Raw genomic sequence first — 19,456 nt, 5'->3', positions numbered from 1 at the left:
CAAAGACTCATTTAGTTTTGATTAAACCTTTTTGTCTCTGCTTCCAGCTTCTGCTCGACCGCCTTCAAGACCGTGCAGGATATGGGCCAGCAGTGTGTGTGTCCACTGTGCTGAGTGTGTGTCAGGGTATCCTCTCCTCCTCTGCTCTCTCATCAGTTTTCACCACCAAGTTTGAACTCCTGGTAGATTTGGTGAACAAGCTCTGCTCTTTGGCCTGCTGTGAGCTACAGCAGCCACTGCAGACAGGATCTGTTCAGTCCACCGTACAATGTGAAACTGCTGTGCCATGTGAACATCAGATGGATGCTGAGTCTCTTCATCTTCTGCCTGTGGGAGATTCCCACCAAGTTGATCCAGTCACTGAAAATCCTCCACATCATCCATTGTTAGAGTCCACTAATTTTTCCTCCAAGGCAAATGAAAACCCCCCTTCAGCGAAACTATTTGAGGTGTTACATCAGGCACTGGCATGTTATCTTTCAGTTCAACGACAACAAGCTAATCCTAACAGAGTATTCACTGTGGTGACCAACCAGCTATTCCAGCCTTTAATACTACTCAGACACCTTCTCACCTCAGGAGAGTCACAGCTGCCTGTCCCTCAGCAGCTGTGCAGAGACATTCGTGTCAAGATTGACAATGTCCTGCAGTTAGCTCTCTTCCCACCTGAGCTCCTGAATCCTTACAATGACGAACTTCTACCATCTAAAGAGGATGCTGGGAAACGGAGCTCTGGAGGGTCAAAAGGCCCCCTGAGGCCAGCTAGTGCTGTAATCAGCCGACTGACTGCTCAGAGCTGCTGTGAGCCACAGCTCCACTACTCTGTGAAGTCAAACACTGTGTCTCTGCTTTTCAAGTTCTTCCTAGAAAGCTATGGAAAAGGAAGAGGAGAAAGCGAGGAGGAGCACAGGATGTTGTGTTTCTACTTTCTCTCCAGACTGGCCTCTGTTTTAGATTTAGGTCTTGATACACGCTCACTTTCTCTTGCTAAAGTAGACCAGCCACTGTCTGAGTCCGCCTGTTCCCCAGAGAACTGGAGCCTGGCCCTGCTGGCTGTCGAGTCTCTGCTAAATCAGGCTCTGTCAGCTGACATTTACAACGTAGCAGCAGATAGAATAAGACATGGAGAGGTTCAGCTGAGATTTTACAGAGCCCTGGGACAATTGCTTTTCAATCAGGCCCAGCCAAGGTAAAATAAATACTGAGCTCCTTGTAGTAGATTGAGTTTTAAGATTTAAATGAACACATACTTAAGATGTATTCTGAACTGTGACTGTTTTTGGTCACTTCTTGTAATAATACCTGTACTTATGTGCTGATACACAACAGAATGCTTCTGTGTTCTCCTCAGCATCCCGGCTTGGTACCGCTGCTTGAAAGTGATGTTGAGTTTGAACCATCTGATTCTTGAACCGGATCTGGACCAGCTGTTGTCGTCAGCCTGGGTCAATGCGGATTGCATTGAAGGACGAGTGCAGAAGGCCAGGCAGGTGAGCATAGTGAGGTGGTCCATAACTTTTGTTTAATGGAAAACAGGGAATACAACAAATGTTAAAGAGAACGTATCAGTACACTGAAGTATTGCAGTATTATGTTTTGTGGTACTATATCAATTCTCAAAAACACAAAATTGATTTTAAATCAATAACTTAAATACAAAGATTGTGTTAGTGAGTCATTTTGTGTTTCAACCTGCAAACACTAGGTTGCAGTATTTTCATGTATTGTCACTGAGTCGTAATAGTGTAATAGCACAAAATGTTGCTTACAATATTGCAATATGTAGAATTACAACCACTCTATCACTGTATGCATCACCATGTCTCAATACTAAACCATTAGTTGAGTACAATATGGCTCTACTACAAAAAAGGCTTGATGACCCAATGAGGATCTTTGTGCACTAATGATTGTATGTTTTTTTTATCACACTTATGAAAACGGTACACTCAGCATTGCCGCCACACCAAACATTTCATACAAAAAAATAATCACAGTCGCATTAGACTTATTATGCATATGTATAATACATAATAGGCCAGGACAAATGTCCTGCCCCCTCAAATGAAAGTTTGCGAAGCTTCAGGAGGTAGGGAAAAGGTAAATGAGTGTTAAGTTTCATTTTCACATCCGCGGGCGATGCAGTCTGCATCACTCCATAGACCCTTAGTATTATAAGTAGGACAGAAACTGGCAGATGAAAATGACAAAATCCTTGAAGTGTCAAATTCTGCAGACATCATTTCAGACAGTGAAATTCAAAGATAACGACAAAAAAGACATTGAAATAACATACTTTTTTCCAAATGCTTTGAAGTACATTTAAGATACTGAAATATTTGAGTGCTTTGTTCCGACTCCGACAAGATGTTTGTTTCCCAACAGGTCATGGTGTGCAGTCTCCTCCGGACATACACTAAGCTTCGTCAGCTGCCGCGTCTCTTCTCAGAGCTCTTGTCTGTTATCTGTCAACCCGCTCTGGACGAGCTCCGACCTCCTCTACTGTCTGACGAGGTTACCGCCTCCCTCCAGAGCTGTCTTTTGGACACTCCTCCTTCCCAAGCCACAGAGGTCTGTTCTTTAGTCTTGGAGAGCATCAGGAAGTATATACTGCCTGACCTAGTGAAGGATAAGATGAACATCGACGATAGAGAAAATATGTTTGATGGAGGGAAAAAGGATTCATCCCTGAAGCTCTTTTCCCTCAGCCAGCTTCTTCATACTCTTTTATTTAATCTGAAGACTCTGGACAATGCCTCTCCTCTTCCCTTAGTCAGACAGAGTCAAAGACTGATGGAGGAGATGCAGCAGATTGTCAAGGAGTTATTGCAACTGTTTACAGAGAAGAAGGATGAGAAAATACAAATAGGTTCAGGCCCAAAAACACCAAAGACAGGCAAAAAGGCACCAGACAGCAAAGACTTACAGAACGATACAGAAACGAATAATCTATGGAAACAAAAGACTCAGGAGGCTTGTCTCCTCCTCAAATACACCTGGGTGGAGGTGGACACACTCTTCCACATCCACTGCAGCAAATACACTTCTCTTGACTCAGCTCTCACAAGTGACCCTAAAGCTCCAGTCCTGGTTCACATTGAAGGTCTTCTCTCTGGTGAAATTAGCTCTGTGATTTCCAGTAGCCCTATGAGTTGTTTGCTGTTCAAGCTTCTCACTTTGCAACAGATTAAGAAAGTCTTGTTAGACTCCACCTTACTTGCTGAACACAGTACTGCAGTGCTGCTAACCAGGGCAGCCCAGTTTATTTTAGGCAAAGACAAGTTTGAGTTGAGTGTAGGTGTAGAGCAGGAATGGGACGGGCAGGTGGGCAGTGTTAACACCAGCTCCTACCAGGTTGCACACTGGTATCTTGTCACCTCAAATTTGCCTTTGATAGTTCCCTACCTAAGCAGGGAAGATGTTGAATCCATAGCAGAAGTACTCCTCAGCTCACTTCTTATGAGACACACAGATGGAGACCAAGACCAGTTGTCCAGCCGTCTGACCGTCTCCCTCATATCTTCACAGCTTCTCCAAAGCCCCATTCTCCCAGAGCTGCCTTCACTGTTCTCTGCCATGGTTCAGTGTCTCACACAAAGGATTACTGGTCTCCTCATGGCAGCACATAAAAATAAGGCTTGTGCTGCATTTCAGGAGAAAGGAGCTAACGCCAGTCAGGCTCTGTTGGAAAAAGAGGCTTTAGTTAAGGATATATTGGCATCCTCTAAGAATGGAGAAGTGTCTGTGCTGCTTAGTGACTCACAGACACAGGAGATATTAAACCTACTCCAAATTTTAACAAGCCTCAACCCAGATGGGATGAAAACTGATGACATGTCATCTCTTTTTCTCCTTCTCTTTTTCATGTTCACCTCTACTTCCACTCAGCAAAACATAGCCATGGACATGGATAATGGGGATGGAAATCCTGCTGGATTCCTTAGAAAGCTTCTTAGAATTCTGGCTTGTCTCCTGGAGGGTAGAAACTTCCAGACTGTTTTGAAGCTGGTTCATGGTGGGACTCTGCTGCAGGCCACTGTGTCTTCACTTCTTGTTCATAGGTTTGGATCTGCAAGCAGCTCAGATTGGTTGGATTTAGTCAAAGCTGTACAGGGCTTCATCAGGTCTTTGGTCCAGTTGATTATAATGAGAAATAGCAGTGTTCGTCTCAACCTGGACCAGTTTGCGTCCTATCTTACCAGTAAGGATGTAACAGACAGGTATGCTATAGCTCCCAGTGTAACAGTGGTGGATATTTCAGGTAAATTAGATGTGAGAGACTCCATCTTGTCTATTCATCTCCTGCTGGCATCACTGACCACTTTTTCTCAAGCAATGACAAATGCTTTAGGAAGGAACAAACCGCTGGATCAAACACTGACTCAAATGCTCACAAGAACAACTGCAACATTGGGACAAGCCATCGAGTCCATCCTAAAACCGCAAACTGACATCCAGCCAACCAGCATCCTTGGTCAGGCCTTCATAGTGGAGGTTGTCACCGTCATGCTGCAGTGTGAACTGTCCTTACTGTCACTGGAGGATGAGAACAAACAGGGCCACAGCCTTGGTCACATGGGGCTCTATCGGAGCTTCAGCCAACAGATCCTCAAAGAAATAAGCTCTGCCCCCAGGCCCACTGACTTCCTTGTTTCGTCTCTCCGTTTCCTGTCTGCTTTTTACTCAGCAGTGGAGAGGACAAGAGGAGATGAGGAGACAGAAAGAAAGGAACTGGATGAGCTGTACATGCAGATACTGCAGGCTGTGCACCACCTCCTGACAGGTAAAGCACAACATAATTTTAATAGACTGAACTGCATGGTACTGCTTTGATCTTGTATATCTAACACACGTATTTAATCATGTTCATTTGTGAATACAAACAGGTCCAAATAGTTTGTTTTATGTATTAAATTGGCTGAATATGATTCATCTTGTAGCTTTGCATCTTTTGAAGGAAGGAAGGACTTCTTTTAGCTAATTTCCACACAAATCAGCAAAGCTTTAGGACTTCAGCTTTATTGACCAGATTTTTAAAAATTGATAGAAAAATAATCGAGTGTAATCCATTACAATATTTTGACATAGTAGTTGCATTACGTTTTAGCAGGGTAATTAGTAATCTGTGACCTGTTACATATCAGTGAACATAATGCATTTATATGCTCACACTACATATGCATATCCATATAGGTACACATTCACATCATCCCATAATGATTTTTTATTGGATGAATGGATGCATAAAAGTATATTACTTTTTTATACATTTATTTATGTTTTTAATATTCAGTAGAAATTCAAAATACTGATTATATCCCAGCAGCACTGCAGGTGATTGAACAATTACAATAATTTACTATAAGCATTATAAAATACGATGATGATAAAATACAATAAACAAATTATCCACAAAGACATAAATACAGAAATGATCAGATTATACGTCAGTTGACCTGAAACATTATTGTTTACATCAGCTACATATACTATAAGGTTCAGATAATCCAAAATAATTTATAACTCAACCAAGAGAACTGTGTGGTGAGGAGACTTTTTGCTGCTTTAATGAGAGGAGGGCAATGAGGGAGTCATCTCGAAGAGACTTAGAATCAGCAAAACATGTGTTCATTACAATCTCCAGAAGGACATACAGCCTGACTACACAAAGGAGGAAGAAAATGCATTTCAATACCATGTTGTAATGGTCTAATAATTATTTCCAAAGCTGTATAGATAAGCCTTGCTCATGCATGATCCAGCGGGAACAAATGTCTTCAGTGAGATGAGTTCTCACTTTAAATGTGACTCCTTTCAGTGTGTCCATATAAATATGCTGATCCATTTATATATGCTTGGTATGGTTTTGTGATCAGAGGAGTGGAGTGTTTTTTTAATGTTGTTTTCTGATTTGTCTGAGTAGAGTTGTGTGTAATACTCAGATATTGTGCTTCCAGCTCACTGGTTGGGTTCACATGATCTCTGTGAACTGGAGCCAGTTGTGCAGGAGCTCCTCCACCACCTGGTGGAAAAAAGCACAACAGGCCAGTTCAACCTGCTGCTGCTGCTGATCAAAGATGGACTGGACATTGGGAAACTGAGGGCTGAAAAGTACAGGGTAAGCCACATATCACACCTGTTGTCTTCACCATATCTATAAAAGTAGGTGCATAGATAATGGAAGATGACTGGACTGTTTTTGTAATGTCAGGACAAAAAGTTTTCCGTTAAACATTACAAAGTCACATTGTGTTAGAAAGAAAACCTGATAGGTATTCTGTTTATGCCTTTGCTGTGATGTTAACGCCCCCTTCCTCCCTGTGTTTTTCTCCAGGAGGTGTTATCTGCAGTCATCATCATTAAGATGCTATCCTGCTGTCCCTTACCTGAGTCCTGCTCTAAAGCTTTGTGGCTCAGTGCACCCCAGATTATATCTGCAATGATGGTGAGAAAAACACACAAGCCAATCTGAAGATGACACAAATAGAGCATGCTCCAGTGCCCGTAGACACAACTGATGCAGAAACACATAGAAAGTCTTTGAAAGTTTAGTTTCTAAGATCACGCCTTGTTCAGGTCAGTGAAGTTTCTTTTCTCAGATTTCACACAATTGTGACTGATAATTGTGTAACTAAAAAAGGACAAAAGAAAATCAGAAAAAACATGCTTGGTAATGTTACGACAAGCAGGAGGCAGCACCGTACAGTGTGTTCTTAGGCCTCACGGTAATAATTTTAGTGACAGCGAGTTGGAAGGACATGTGACAGCTGTCTTGAATGACTCTGCAGCCAAATGACAATCACAGTCCTCTGATTTCTGCTCATTGAAATTTCCTCTGAGGCTCTTTTGGTCAATGTGTTTGCTATCAGGCCTGCTGGGTGGAGCAGATAGAGACGACACAGCAATCTGCTCAGCTGTACCGACACACACACACATCTGTTTCCTTCACTTGTGGGGACATTACACAAGCCTGCATCCCTTTACCACACTTCACTTTACTGCAAAAATGAATTTTTTGTGGGTCCAGCATTTTGATTGGCATGAATTGGTCTGAACTTGCACTGAGTGGCTCCTAGTACTCCTAAATATGGTCATAATATTTTATTTACTCTCCAGAGTCGTTATCTAACTTGCTTGTCCACTTCTTAATTAATTTTCTGAATGTCTCCTAATTGGTTCTGTGAATAAAACAGTATAACTTAGAAGTTGACTGGATTTTTTTAAAGCTGAAGAAATGACGATGTTTGAGAGTAGGGAAAAGCTGACAGCTGATCCATCAGCCAACATCATCCCTCTCCTCCACCCAAAAATTTTATACCAACAACACATGTGCACATGCATATGTGAAATGGATTGTATTTTACTGTGCTAGCAATGGGATAACTACATAAATGAACATCAAACACAAAGTAATTAAACAATATATGTGGAACTGAACTGTAAAAAAAAACCCCAAATCACTAAATCTGATCTGCATTCACCTTTTAGCCACATGATGACTTTTCCATTTGCATTTTTGGTGTTTCCACTTTTTAATGTGAAAATGAGAACTCAAAACAGCTGGTTGGAAACACTCCTTCAGTCTGTGTCCTCATTTAAGTCGATGAGATGAGAAATGTGTGTAGAGCTTTCATTTTCCAATATGGATTGTTGGCGAAAGTCTAAATGTGCTGCTTGAGCTGCATTTCAGATACTCAGATCATACTCAGCATGCACAGTAGTCAATTTAAAAAGACTTAAAAATGAAACCTGTAAACTATACTTAAGCTTTGTACTTCAGTGTGTCAGAGTAAGAGCTTGCATTAACAGCTATGTCCTCTGTTTGTCTCTTTTAACTTCTTGTAACTCTTTTTTTTTTACAGTTCTTGGTAAGATCATCCAGTCAGGACATCTCTCTTACGCTCCCCTTCACCGTGCCCACAGTGATGGCAATGACATCACTGCTGCGACAGGGGGAGGGGCTAATTTCCAACCCTCATCATGTGACCCTGGTCTTTGGAGCGCTTCAGGCAGTACCTCTGGACCGCTTGACTCCAACCGTCTACCAGTCTGCGTTCCTGGCTGTTCATGAGGCTCTGTTTGCTGTCATTCAGTGTCACCCTCAGGTATGAGAGACCAATGAGGAGAAATGTGTGAATTAATGAAATAAGAAGGTAAATGACACATATGTATTCCCTTTAACATAGTGCTCTAAATAGTATTTTTCTGTTCAGTTTGGTCATTGTAGTAGTATATATGTAAACAACATACTATATTTTAACTAAAGAATAAACTAGGAAGATAGATGGATATACAGGGTCATTATAGCAAATACTTAAAATCATCCTTATTGAACAGAATCCAGTAAATGAAGGCAGTGAGTATGAGAGGAGAGAGAGACATCAGTTATTTACTATTATCTATAAACATTTGCATAGTAACCAATAATTCCAACGTGATGCATTAAATACAAATGTAAGCAGATGAAAGTTGGAAAATACAGAACATGTTACCATGAGAGTAGTATTCAACAAAATAAAGAGATGATAAGGAAAATACACTATGTATAAGGGTTTGCACTAAAGCTGCACAATATATCATTTGAGCATTGTCATCGCAATGTACATGTGTGCAATAGTCACATCACAGGTCCTGCAATGTAGGAGGTAAATGAACTCAATGTGTTCTCATCTAATTTCAATCTGAGTACCTGACACACACTACACACAGTGATCCACCAATCACAATCATTCTTAATCAGTTTGCCAAAGCAGACCATGCCCCTACACATGGAGTGGATCACTGGTAACAACATTGAAAAATGAGCAATGAACAAAAGAAAATCACTGAAAACGAAGACTTGGTGCCACAAAGAAAAGCAACGTCTGTTATCTGTAATTATTTCGGCTACAAGAAGGATGATATTGATATATGTGTTCTGTGTCGATAGTGCCTTAATGCACCTGTCGCCACAACGAGAGGAAACACAACTAATTTGTTTGACCGTTTACGTTGGCACCACACAGTTATCATATCCTCCTGAGTAGTTTTTCATATCGCAATATATATCACAGGGTTAAAAAAAATCGCAATGTCAGTTTTTTCCAATATCATGCAGCCCTAGTTTGCACTATTGTAGTATTTGTGATTTGGGATTTGAACATATACAATGAACAAATTGCAAAAGACTGAAGTACAGTATATAAGAAAAATAATATGCACATATGTAGATTTAGCCAATCAGATGAAGTGTAATTAATCAATCAGCTAACCTCAGATTAAATGGTATCATTTTGCAGCAATGGTGAGGTTTGTGCATTGCAAGTTATATTGGACAAAGTGACACACACACACGCACGCATGCATTGCAGAGTTTCCATATATTGTACAGGTCTAATACAGGATGCGCAGAAACAAAGCACCAAGATATGTCTGACTGGAGGCTGGCTAATCTGCTAATTGTGATCGTTGTGATAAAATACTGAAGAGGTTAACAGGTGTTCCTCCCAGAGCAGCAAACTGTGTGTTTGGATAAAAATATATGGAAATCTGTTCGGAAAACAGAACCCTCTGGCAGATAATCAAAGCCACCATTGTCTCTGCAGCCTCAGGCATTAAAGTCAAAGCTGCTGGTTTGAATCCATGATATGAGGCAAGGCTGTATTTTAACGTTGTCCGAGTCCACAGGATGCCACATAGGATATTACAGCTAACAAATTCATGCTGTAGCTGCATAAAATGGCACTTTGTCTTTTTTTTTTTAGCTTTTACAAGAATTGTTTAAAGTGTACTGGATTTGCTGAGTAAGAGGGAACTTTTGTTTCCTGTAGAGAAAAGTAAAGTTAAATATTTAACTGCGAGCACACATTCCAACCGACACAATGTTTTTTGCTTGGTTTACCACCTCCATTCATGTTACGGTGTTAATGTGATAATTTTCTAGTTTCTCATTTCAGAAAAGGTGACAGTTTTAGGGGTTTTTTTTGTTTTGTTTTGTTTTTTTGTTCCGAAACAATGACAATGTGGGAGTGAAAAAGAGCAGCTGCACTGAATAAAACAGAACAAGGACCAGCTAAGTGATATCAGATGTTTGTTAGGACAAAAAACGGCAGCACAGGAGACAGAGGGAGGATAGGAGGAAGGAAAGGAGAGAGCACTGATGGAGGAAGAGAAAGGAACTGGACATTTAATAAGAGATGAGGAAGGATACAGAGAACAAAAGATGTGATCAGAGTTGATACATGAAGAAAGTTGAGAGAGGATAAAATGGAGCTGCATTGTGAAGGTGTGAAAGGACCCAGAAGAGGGAGGGACCTGCAGAGCTGGCATGCAGTTTAGGTTGGCATGAGGGGAGTTCGGGTCGATGGAAACCATTACAGAGCTCCAAGTAGAGCTGGTGACATCAATCCCCTCTCGTTTATATTCCCTCAGTCCTCCAGAGGCCTTTAATAGAGAACAGAGGCAGAGAAATGCAGCAACATTTACCTCAGTCATTCTGTGAGCCGTTTATGGCTGCTTAGTTATTGCTTTGTCAGTGGTAATAATGTTATCGATCGATACTGCAGGAGTTTTTATGTCAGCAATTCTCTGATGGAATTTTCTCGTACAAGTTTATTTAAATATAGGGGGAAATATTTGATTACTCTGTGACTCTGTTACATTTAAATCTGCTTGTTGCAGCTCTTTATTGAATACTATTTATTTAGGCTTTTATTGCTGCATCACTACATCAAATAGAAATGTCCCCAGTGTTTTATACCATGTAATATGTAATAGTCCCATTTTAAAATATCTATTATATAGATTTTAATGACTTTAAGGTAAAGAATCATAAAAAAAAAAAAAAAAAAGAATTACCTAGAATTTTGTGGTATTTTATTCAGTGATCAAGATGTATTGATGTATTGACTGATCTATTTTTTCCAGTATTTATTACTTTGACTTGAATGTTCAGTTCAAGTCATCCAGTTTCTAGTAATTATCTCTTGTTCAAGATAGATCATGTCAAAATATGGCAATATCAGCCAGTTAATCTCATTGTGCACTTTCCTCATTTAAATTCTACTCATTTGCCTTTAAAATACAGTGTCACTCAACCTTTAGTTTGTCAATATTTTATTTAGATTCATATTATTTTATTGCATACAAAAGCCTGTTTATTCATCTTGTGGCTTCATTTGAATTAAATGACATAATATAAACATACATTACTAAGTGAAAACTATAAATCATTAACTCCAGAGTGACATTAGATTTTCATCAGCTATGACTGCAAAGTTGCAAGATATATTTCCTCACTCCTGCAATATATTCACCACTACTTTGTCTTTTATCATTGTTTTGTGAGACACATAGGAGCAGAAACAATGCACTGTGACAGCCCAGTGTGCTGATTAATGAGGTTAAGTAGTTCATTTATGAGTGTATACATTCTGTTTTCTTTTAGGTGATGCTGAATGCAGCTCCTTCATTTTTAAATGTCTTTTATCGACTGGTGGCTTCCATCATGCAGGAGGGTCGACAGAGAAAGGACAATGACACAGGTTATACATACTGTACAAAACACAGAGCTTAGTTTATTACATGTCCAAGATTTATGTTTGGGGAGAGTATATTTATGCTGCTTTGAAAATCAGTGATATAGTTTTTTTTTTTTTTTTTTTTTTTTTAACTTTGATAAAAAAAAATAAATAAAAAAAACCTACTGAAACATAATATTAATCGTCATTATACACATGCAGTTTATTTTTATGGCATAATGGTAATTACAACATTTAATAATCATTTTGTTTTTGAAATGAAATAACTTGAAATTGGGGAAAAGAGATGGAACTACATTCATTCACACTTTATTTTGTCCTCATTTAAAATATAATAAAGTTGAACCATTACAATGAAATGCCTTCAAGAATGTAGCATACAGCTCATAATGATGAGAACTGTGATGATCACTACTGCAACTCGCATGTGTCAAATTTCACCTTAATCCAAAGCTTCAAGAGTGATCCAAAATACTTTTTTTTTGTGCCTTTCAAATAAAGCAATAAAAGGATAATGATCATTTTTGTGATACCATGTATATGATTTCTCAACATTATTATTGTATTATATCATGATGACTCTCCTTGTGGAGCTCAGCAGTTTTGATTTTTGCAATATAATTGATTACCATAATTATTTTGTTTCACACTGTCTTACTTTATTTTACTCTTTATTTTAATAGTCTGTGTATTTCTAAAAGGCTGTGACCATAAACAATAAACAAATGAATAGGTTTTCTTCAACACTCAGTGAAGACCAAAAGTCAGTCTTTTAACTGGTGAGAAATAATATTTGGATATATTGTATGTATTGTGTTATTCTCAAGGAATTTTTTTTTGTATCATAACAGTTTTGGCTGTATGACTTAGCCCTACATTTGTTCATTTTAATACAATATTATCATCATCATTACTTTGTTTGCATACATGAAAATACAGTAATTATATGTAAACATCCTAAATGAAGTAATGCAATGTATCTGTGTTTCCAGATGGTGATGTGTATCAGCAGTGCTCCAGACTGATTGAGAGGATGTACTCTCATATTGCTGCCACAGCTGAGAGCTTCACCACACTGTCAGCCTTCATGGTGGCCCAGTACGTCACCGAACTACAAAAGGTACACACTTAAGACACACACACATTCATTAAGACATATGGTCCTACATGTGACATAAACACACACAGTAGCATACACACTCAACCCAACACACCCAAACACATCCATTTGTCATCCCCTGTGATTGTCCACAGCTGTGACACACATACACATACATGTCATACACATGTGTGAACGTGACAGCAGGATCTCAGCTGATCCTTTGATCCAGCCTAGTTTGTCTGTTGGTGCTTGTTGATCTGCTGAGGTTTAGCGGAGCAGAGTGACGGAGACGCTGACGCTCAGAAGCAGTGATGAAGAGTATTTCCATTGGCCACAACATAAATGTTCACAGATCTCCACGGACAGGTCCTGGATTACTGTAAGTCCATGTGCTGGAATGAAGCTTTTGGTTGGATGTTACCTCAAAGCAGTGAGTCACGTCTGGTTTGTGAACGCAGCTCGTTTCTGCCACCAGACTGTATTTAAGATGATGCCAATCTGACTCAGCGTTTTCCAGCAGAAATACATACACAGTGAAACCCAGAGAGGAAGACAGACAGGCAGATAAATGGACAGACAGACAGAAATAATGGGCAAGAGGTGAATGGGATTCTTTGAGCTCTGTGTTAGCCTTTTAATGATACTAAAATTGGATTTATATTGTGCTTTCAGTGGGGATTTTCAAAGAGACAGACCTCTTTGTAGGTCAGAGGTAATAGCTCTCTCTGTGTCAGAGCATTTTCTAATGGCCATTAGCCAGAGATGAGCTTTCCATGCAGCAGCGGCAAGGATTGAGCACAATTTGTAAAGTATGACCCGCTTGAATTAAATGAGCTGATTTGTTTTTTCCACACATGCTGTCACAAATGGACAAAACAAGAAACAACAAAATGCAAAGTTGTAAAATAGGACAAAACTGTCAATTATGGATCAGCAGCTTTCTTGTTTGTTTGTGTTTTTGTTTGAGCTGATACCAGTTGTTAATCATGACCCATAAACCATATTTTGAACAACCTATATTTGTAACTGAGGGACATTTACATAAAAATTGTTCTGTTGTTCACATTGAATTGAAAGGATTATAAATAAGTAAATAAATGTTCAGTATTCACCGACTGTGTCTCCTGACATGTGACCAATCAGACAGAGCTGTGAGAAGGACATGACTCAACACAACAGAGCAGTGGCTGCAGACAGAGGGCGGTGGCTGGAACATAACCAAAGCACTTTTTTTTTTAGATTCATTTATTTTACAGGATTTAAAAACATGGATCCCCAAAAAAATCACGCATTTTGAATTTCAGACCTAATAACCTGCAGGATTCACCGGCAGTCCAAGATTTGTATACTTCATACTGTCAATGAAAAATATAGTTGTAAGGGAGTTTGTGTGTTGTCTGCACAGCATTGCACAATGCAGCAGATACAGTATGTTTGAGGTTTTGTTAAGCACTAAATCACATGTTTAACAGTTTACCCTCTGTGCACCACCCACAATGTGTATATTCAATGCTCCAGATATGTTTTCTGAAGAACACATGACTTTATATATGCTCAACATATAATTTGCAAAGTTTACTAGCAAAAGCAGTGTACAAAACATTTTTGGAGTAAAGCCTGGCTGTCCCACTGTGGTCATGACCTTTTTTGGGTATTACTGAATCCAGACGGAAGTAGAACAAAGCCTTACTAACTCTGGCACAATTTTTCCTTCTCCTGACATTTAATAGGTGAGCTTTGGCTAAAAGCACAATAGCCCATTCCCATATAATGTGAGCCCAGTCACTGGATGATGCAAGGTTTATAGCATCACGAGACACTGTCAGCTGCACAGAGCAGCTCTCCTTCTTTGTATGGCGTAGGTCAAAGGTCTTAGAACTGTACAGACTTTTATTCAGGTAATGTTGAAACATTTACACCACTGGGGATATAATATAACAGGAATGAATAAACAGCCACTGCTCAGTATTCCCCTGGCTTATTTCAGGGTTCACTGAGCACAAAGGCTGTTATTTGTCTGTTGTGTTTTTCTGTGTGTACTCATGGACATTTACCTTCAGTGTGTTGCTGGAGAACCAGAGCAAGCCTTGGTGTACTGATGTTAGTTTACAGGCTGGTTTTCAGGTGACTCGAGGGTCATCTGCAACAGTATACGACATGTAGACCTTGTAAATTTGTAAATGAATGATAACCTGAACTCTAAAACAACACAGCAGCTGGGTTACATTACAACAGTACAACAATGAAGTAGTATTATTTTCAAGCTGGATAAATAATATATGCATCTGATACCAAGTCAGTATGGAATTCATATTAGTATTAACGTATGAGTTTGGATTCTTTTAAATCAGTAAGAGTTTTTTTTTGTTGGTGTATGACCTATAGTTGATCTCAGTCAGTAAACCTCCATTTTGGAGAAGTACACAAAAGTACCAGCACTGCTGAGGATGGAGGCAGCAGCTACCTAAAATAATCATCAGTTTAATGCCCTAATAAGGATAATTTTGCAACACAAACATTTTTCCCTATGTGTTGGCCTCTTGTCTACTCGTAAACAGTATTGTAGGTCCCTGTTGATGTGAAAATGTTTTAGAACTCTAGTTTATGTGTGTTCATGTGGACAGAGATAACGCCTCATTTCATGCATTCCTGTTGTAACTGTTGTAATGAACATGCACTGCTATATGTAATGTCATATTGGTGGAAGTTAGGGTATTACCTGTATTAGATTCAGTATTGACACATGTACTGATGTTGTGATGAATATAGTATATGGACTATACTTCATAAATCCAAACCTTACATTTAAGTTAACTTGTATTTGTTGTTTAACTTGTCATTGCTGCTCAACTTTATGACAAACCAAAGTCTTTGTGTTTGCCACAACCACAGTAATAATGGTTTGTCTGAGCATTTGTATTGGTTTAGAGTTTTTCTTGCATACTAGTGTGCACAGAGAGATTTCGTGAAACAAAGATAATTTGCACAGAGCGGTGGACATTTTCATTTAGAACAATGTCTGTATTAGTGTGGACAGAGCATTAGTGTATATTTAGATTAGCTTTTACCACTTTGCCTTGCTGTCAAAGCCTATTATTCTTATTACGTGACTGGTGTTTTAATTAATTACTTGGTGTAGAAACAAACAGACAGTGGTTGACCAGCCATGTTGTGGTCAGGTTTGGAGGCTTTGAAGGTAACACAGACAGACAGGCAGACAGGCAGGCAGGGAGGCCCCTTCCAAATATAATGAATAATATAATTATATAATGTATTTGGGTTATTCTATGAAACTGGGTTCATTTTGGTACCTGGCACTTCACCAGCTTTTTTAGACCCATTAATAAAAGACAAATTTAGACGTATTTCCCCCCAGGATGTACCTAATGATGACCTTAGATAAATCAAAAAAAAAAAAAAAATTCTTGCTCTGAGCCATCCCAAAATTTATGAATTTTTAATAAAATATGGGGGCTAAAAATAGGACTAGTATTGGGACAGGAAAAGCTACCTAGGTGTCAGTGCATTTGATCTTGAAAACATGGCTTGAAATGGTCTTATATACAGCTATAAATAAACACACTGTGTCAAATTTGTTGATCCTACTGGTTATTTAATCCTTACTTGTGGGTTTTTCATGAATCTCAGTCTTTTTTCAGGTTTCGTGCGTATCCCATCTTGTCCACTCGTGTTACATGCGGAACTTGCCTATTTAATCACATATAAATCACAAGTGATTTTGCAACAGCACTCATTTTTGTGAAATACTCTCCCTTGCATAATTAGTTCGATGACCAAAATGTACCTGTGAGAGAATAAAAAGATATTCGAAAAAATAGTAGCACATACTTTTTGTGTCCTTTTTGCCATGTTACATGTGGATTTTTGCATAAAAATACAAAAATGCATTTCATCTGAAAAATAGTTTCTCTTTTATCTCAGTAAATATTTATTTTTAAAATAGACCCAAAGTGCTTCTCATCTTGCTTCATAACATTAGTCTGTATCTTGTTTGAATTTTTTGCCACCATGTCCTGTTTTTAGGGACCAGTTTCATAGATGCACCCATTTAGCTGTTGCCTCCATCCACAACACTATACTCCTTTTCTTCCCATATTTCTATTTGCTTCTCTAAAATGGAGGCATACAGAATCCCACCCCACTTTAGAAAACAATATTTTTTTAAAAGTGGAGTTCAAAGAAAATAACCTTTTAAAGTGTTCTTCACCAACTTTCTGAGTTTATATATTAGCCCTGGGCTGCCCTTCAGGCGGATGCTATGTATAGTAATGTGTTGCCATTTATTTAGTATGAAAGAGAAGAGAGATGTTCAAGTTAAAGTACGATGAAATAAGGAAGCAGAGATGACTCAGTGTGCGTGCCTGTGTGAGAAACGGAAAAGATAATCGCTGTCTGTTCTATGATGCCTACTGATTCAATATAAACCCTATCTATCTGTGAAATAGATATCAGTATCTCCCATCTCCTCCATTTAAACGTTTCCTCATTTTTTACACTTCCAGGTGACTTTGCGATCAGACATTAAGCTGCATCTGACAGAGGGCATTTATCGGATACTGGACCTGTGTCTGGAGCAGGATATCAAGTTTCTGACGGCTGGTCTGCAGATGGGAGTCAGAGAAGTGTTCAATGAGCTGTACAGCAGTTACACCCATTACCACAAAGCACAGCGGCAAGGAGAAGACAAGTACACAGTCTGAACTGTAAACAAAGTGTCCACCCTTCAGGAAAGTAGAGGACAATTCCCGAATATGGAAAAATTATAGAAGGACTGTGTTGATGTGAAAATATTTATATAATTTTTGCATCAAATAAATACACGGTTTATATGCAGACACTGGGGGAAATACCCTGCAATGAATCTGTTTGCCCTCATGCTGTGATGGAGGAAGTGGTTATTAAAAAAACTGAAGAAAACAGAAAAATAGCTGTTTTTTTCATTTATGTTTCATTCTCACTTGTGGGTTTTTTCTACCCGTCTTTCTCTTGCACTGGTGTGTTGTATGTTCCTGCTGTCAACTGTGAAATTTCCCCATGATGGGATCAATAATATCTTATCTTAAATGGTGGATTAATATTTTGTTTTTATAAAGAACTCAAATGACATGATTATGCTGAAGTATTGAAAATTTTTGTTCAATAATTTTCTTGATATAACAGATGAATTTAAGTACAGATTCTCAAGCCTGTTTCTGTGCAACACATTTTATTTTTGTGGTGTTTAAATAGAAACAGACTGAGTTAAAAACAGGTAACAGGGTTGTACAGTTAATGATCAGAACCATCAAACAGGAAGACACAAACAGTTAAGTCTATTTTTGTTACAGTTTAAGCTGAATTTATAGACTGCCATATTTTTCTAGGATTTTTATTTTTTTTGTGTGTCTTCACAGTGTGACTGAACAGACCCTGCTGTTACCACAAATTTCATTGAAACATATTGATTTAAAGAAAAGCTATAACAGTCCTGTGGTTGCTTTAATCATTAGTTACTGCAGGAGGGCTGTAAATGTCTATCTCCAGCCTCATTAACTGTCTGCATCTAAATGCAGAAACCAATAAGTTTAGTTCATGTACTGCTGCCGAAACTGAATGTTTGTGTAATGAGAGGAGAAGCTTTCTTATTTACTAATGGAGGCACATAAAACTGACTGTAAGTGGCTGGTTATTTTATGTTTGGCTAAGCTGAACTGACAGCAATTTTATTTCACTCTCAATCAGAATCAGCTTAACTGATGATATACAGACTGTTTTTATGATGAAAATAGATAAAGTATCATTGTATTTGAAATTAATGCAAAAACACAGTTTCTGTTTTCTATGAGCAGGTCAAGCTCTTTAAGACTAATTCTGTAATTTCCCAGTTTGGGATAAATAAAGTACATTATCTATCTCTATCTATCTATCTATCTATCTATCTATCTATCTATCTATCTATCTATCTATCTATCTATCTATCTATCTATCTATCTATCTATCTATCTATCTATCTATCTATCTATCTATCTATCTATCTATCTATCTATCTATCTATCTATCTATCTATCTATCTATCTATCTATCTATGTGTTAAAATTAGTCCCTTGAGCTGTCACTGTTTTCACTGATGTAGGAAGAAATATAATCATTTTTGCGACTGTATTTACAACACATGTATACAGTGTCTCATATTACAGTAAGAGCCCTACAGGGAATGATGTGTCACCTTTTTAAAAAATAAATGATAACTTCATCAGTCAGAGACTAAACGGGTAGTTTCACAAAGACTCAGTTGCGCAAAGGTTTTTAGTTCTAGACTCTACTCTCCGGCAAGAATCATTGACTTACTCAAACTAAAAAACATTTCTGCTTATGGGAACTTGGCTTTCCAGGAAATATCATTTTGCAATGATAATAACATTTCAGATGGCTCAGAAAAGTTTGGCTGAAGTAACTCTGTATCCTCATCTAAAGTTTTCTAATTTTTCCTCCCACAGTATTACATCACAAACAGACCATTGCTTTCACCCCACATCTCCTCCTTTTTGTCAGACTCTCCTTACCATGATAACAAAGGTCTTCATTATAATTTAACCTGGTTGCTAACTTTTTAGGCCTAAAATAAGCCAAGACTTTTTTTATGACACTGTCTAACTTTCATTGCACTACACTATGAGATAAACTGGGACTGGTTAAATAGTATAGATGAGCCCAAAACCCCTTTATGAAATTGGCTCCAGAGCATCACCCTCTAATCAACAAATGGCTGCTAGCTACTGTCCAAATATTGTTGTGTTTCAATGTCTTTTTTAACTATACTGAACAAAAATATAAA

At 38.4% G+C, this 19,456-nt stretch overlaps 1 protein-coding gene across 1 annotated transcript in view; it reads left to right on the top strand.

Annotated features, from left to right (window-relative positions):
- urb2 (URB2 ribosome biogenesis homolog) overlaps positions 1-17,499 on the top strand; it is a 20,777-nt gene extending 3,278 nt beyond the window's left edge. The window contains exons 4-12 of the mRNA XM_030131216.1: positions 48-1,189; positions 1,352-1,490; positions 2,386-4,783; positions 5,958-6,118; positions 6,335-6,445; positions 7,863-8,105; positions 11,426-11,522; positions 12,512-12,639; positions 17,145-17,499. Coding sequence (XP_029987076.1) covers positions 48-1,189; positions 1,352-1,490; positions 2,386-4,783; positions 5,958-6,118; positions 6,335-6,445; positions 7,863-8,105; positions 11,426-11,522; positions 12,512-12,639; positions 17,145-17,342 — 4,617 coding nt within the window. The 3' untranslated portion in view covers positions 17,343-17,499. The remainder of the gene's footprint in view (positions 1-47; positions 1,190-1,351; positions 1,491-2,385; positions 4,784-5,957; positions 6,119-6,334; positions 6,446-7,862; positions 8,106-11,425; positions 11,523-12,511; positions 12,640-17,144) is intronic.
- The last annotated feature ends 1,957 nt before the right edge of the window (positions 17,500-19,456 follow it).

The sequence above is a fragment of the Sphaeramia orbicularis genome, chromosome 3 (genome assembly GCF_902148855.1).
Source record: "Sphaeramia orbicularis chromosome 3, fSphaOr1.1, whole genome shotgun sequence".
NCBI lineage: Eukaryota > Metazoa > Chordata > Actinopteri > Kurtiformes > Apogonidae > Sphaeramia > Sphaeramia orbicularis.
The sequence above is the reverse complement of the archived record's forward strand: the minus strand, read 5'-3'. Positions and strand labels throughout refer to the sequence as shown.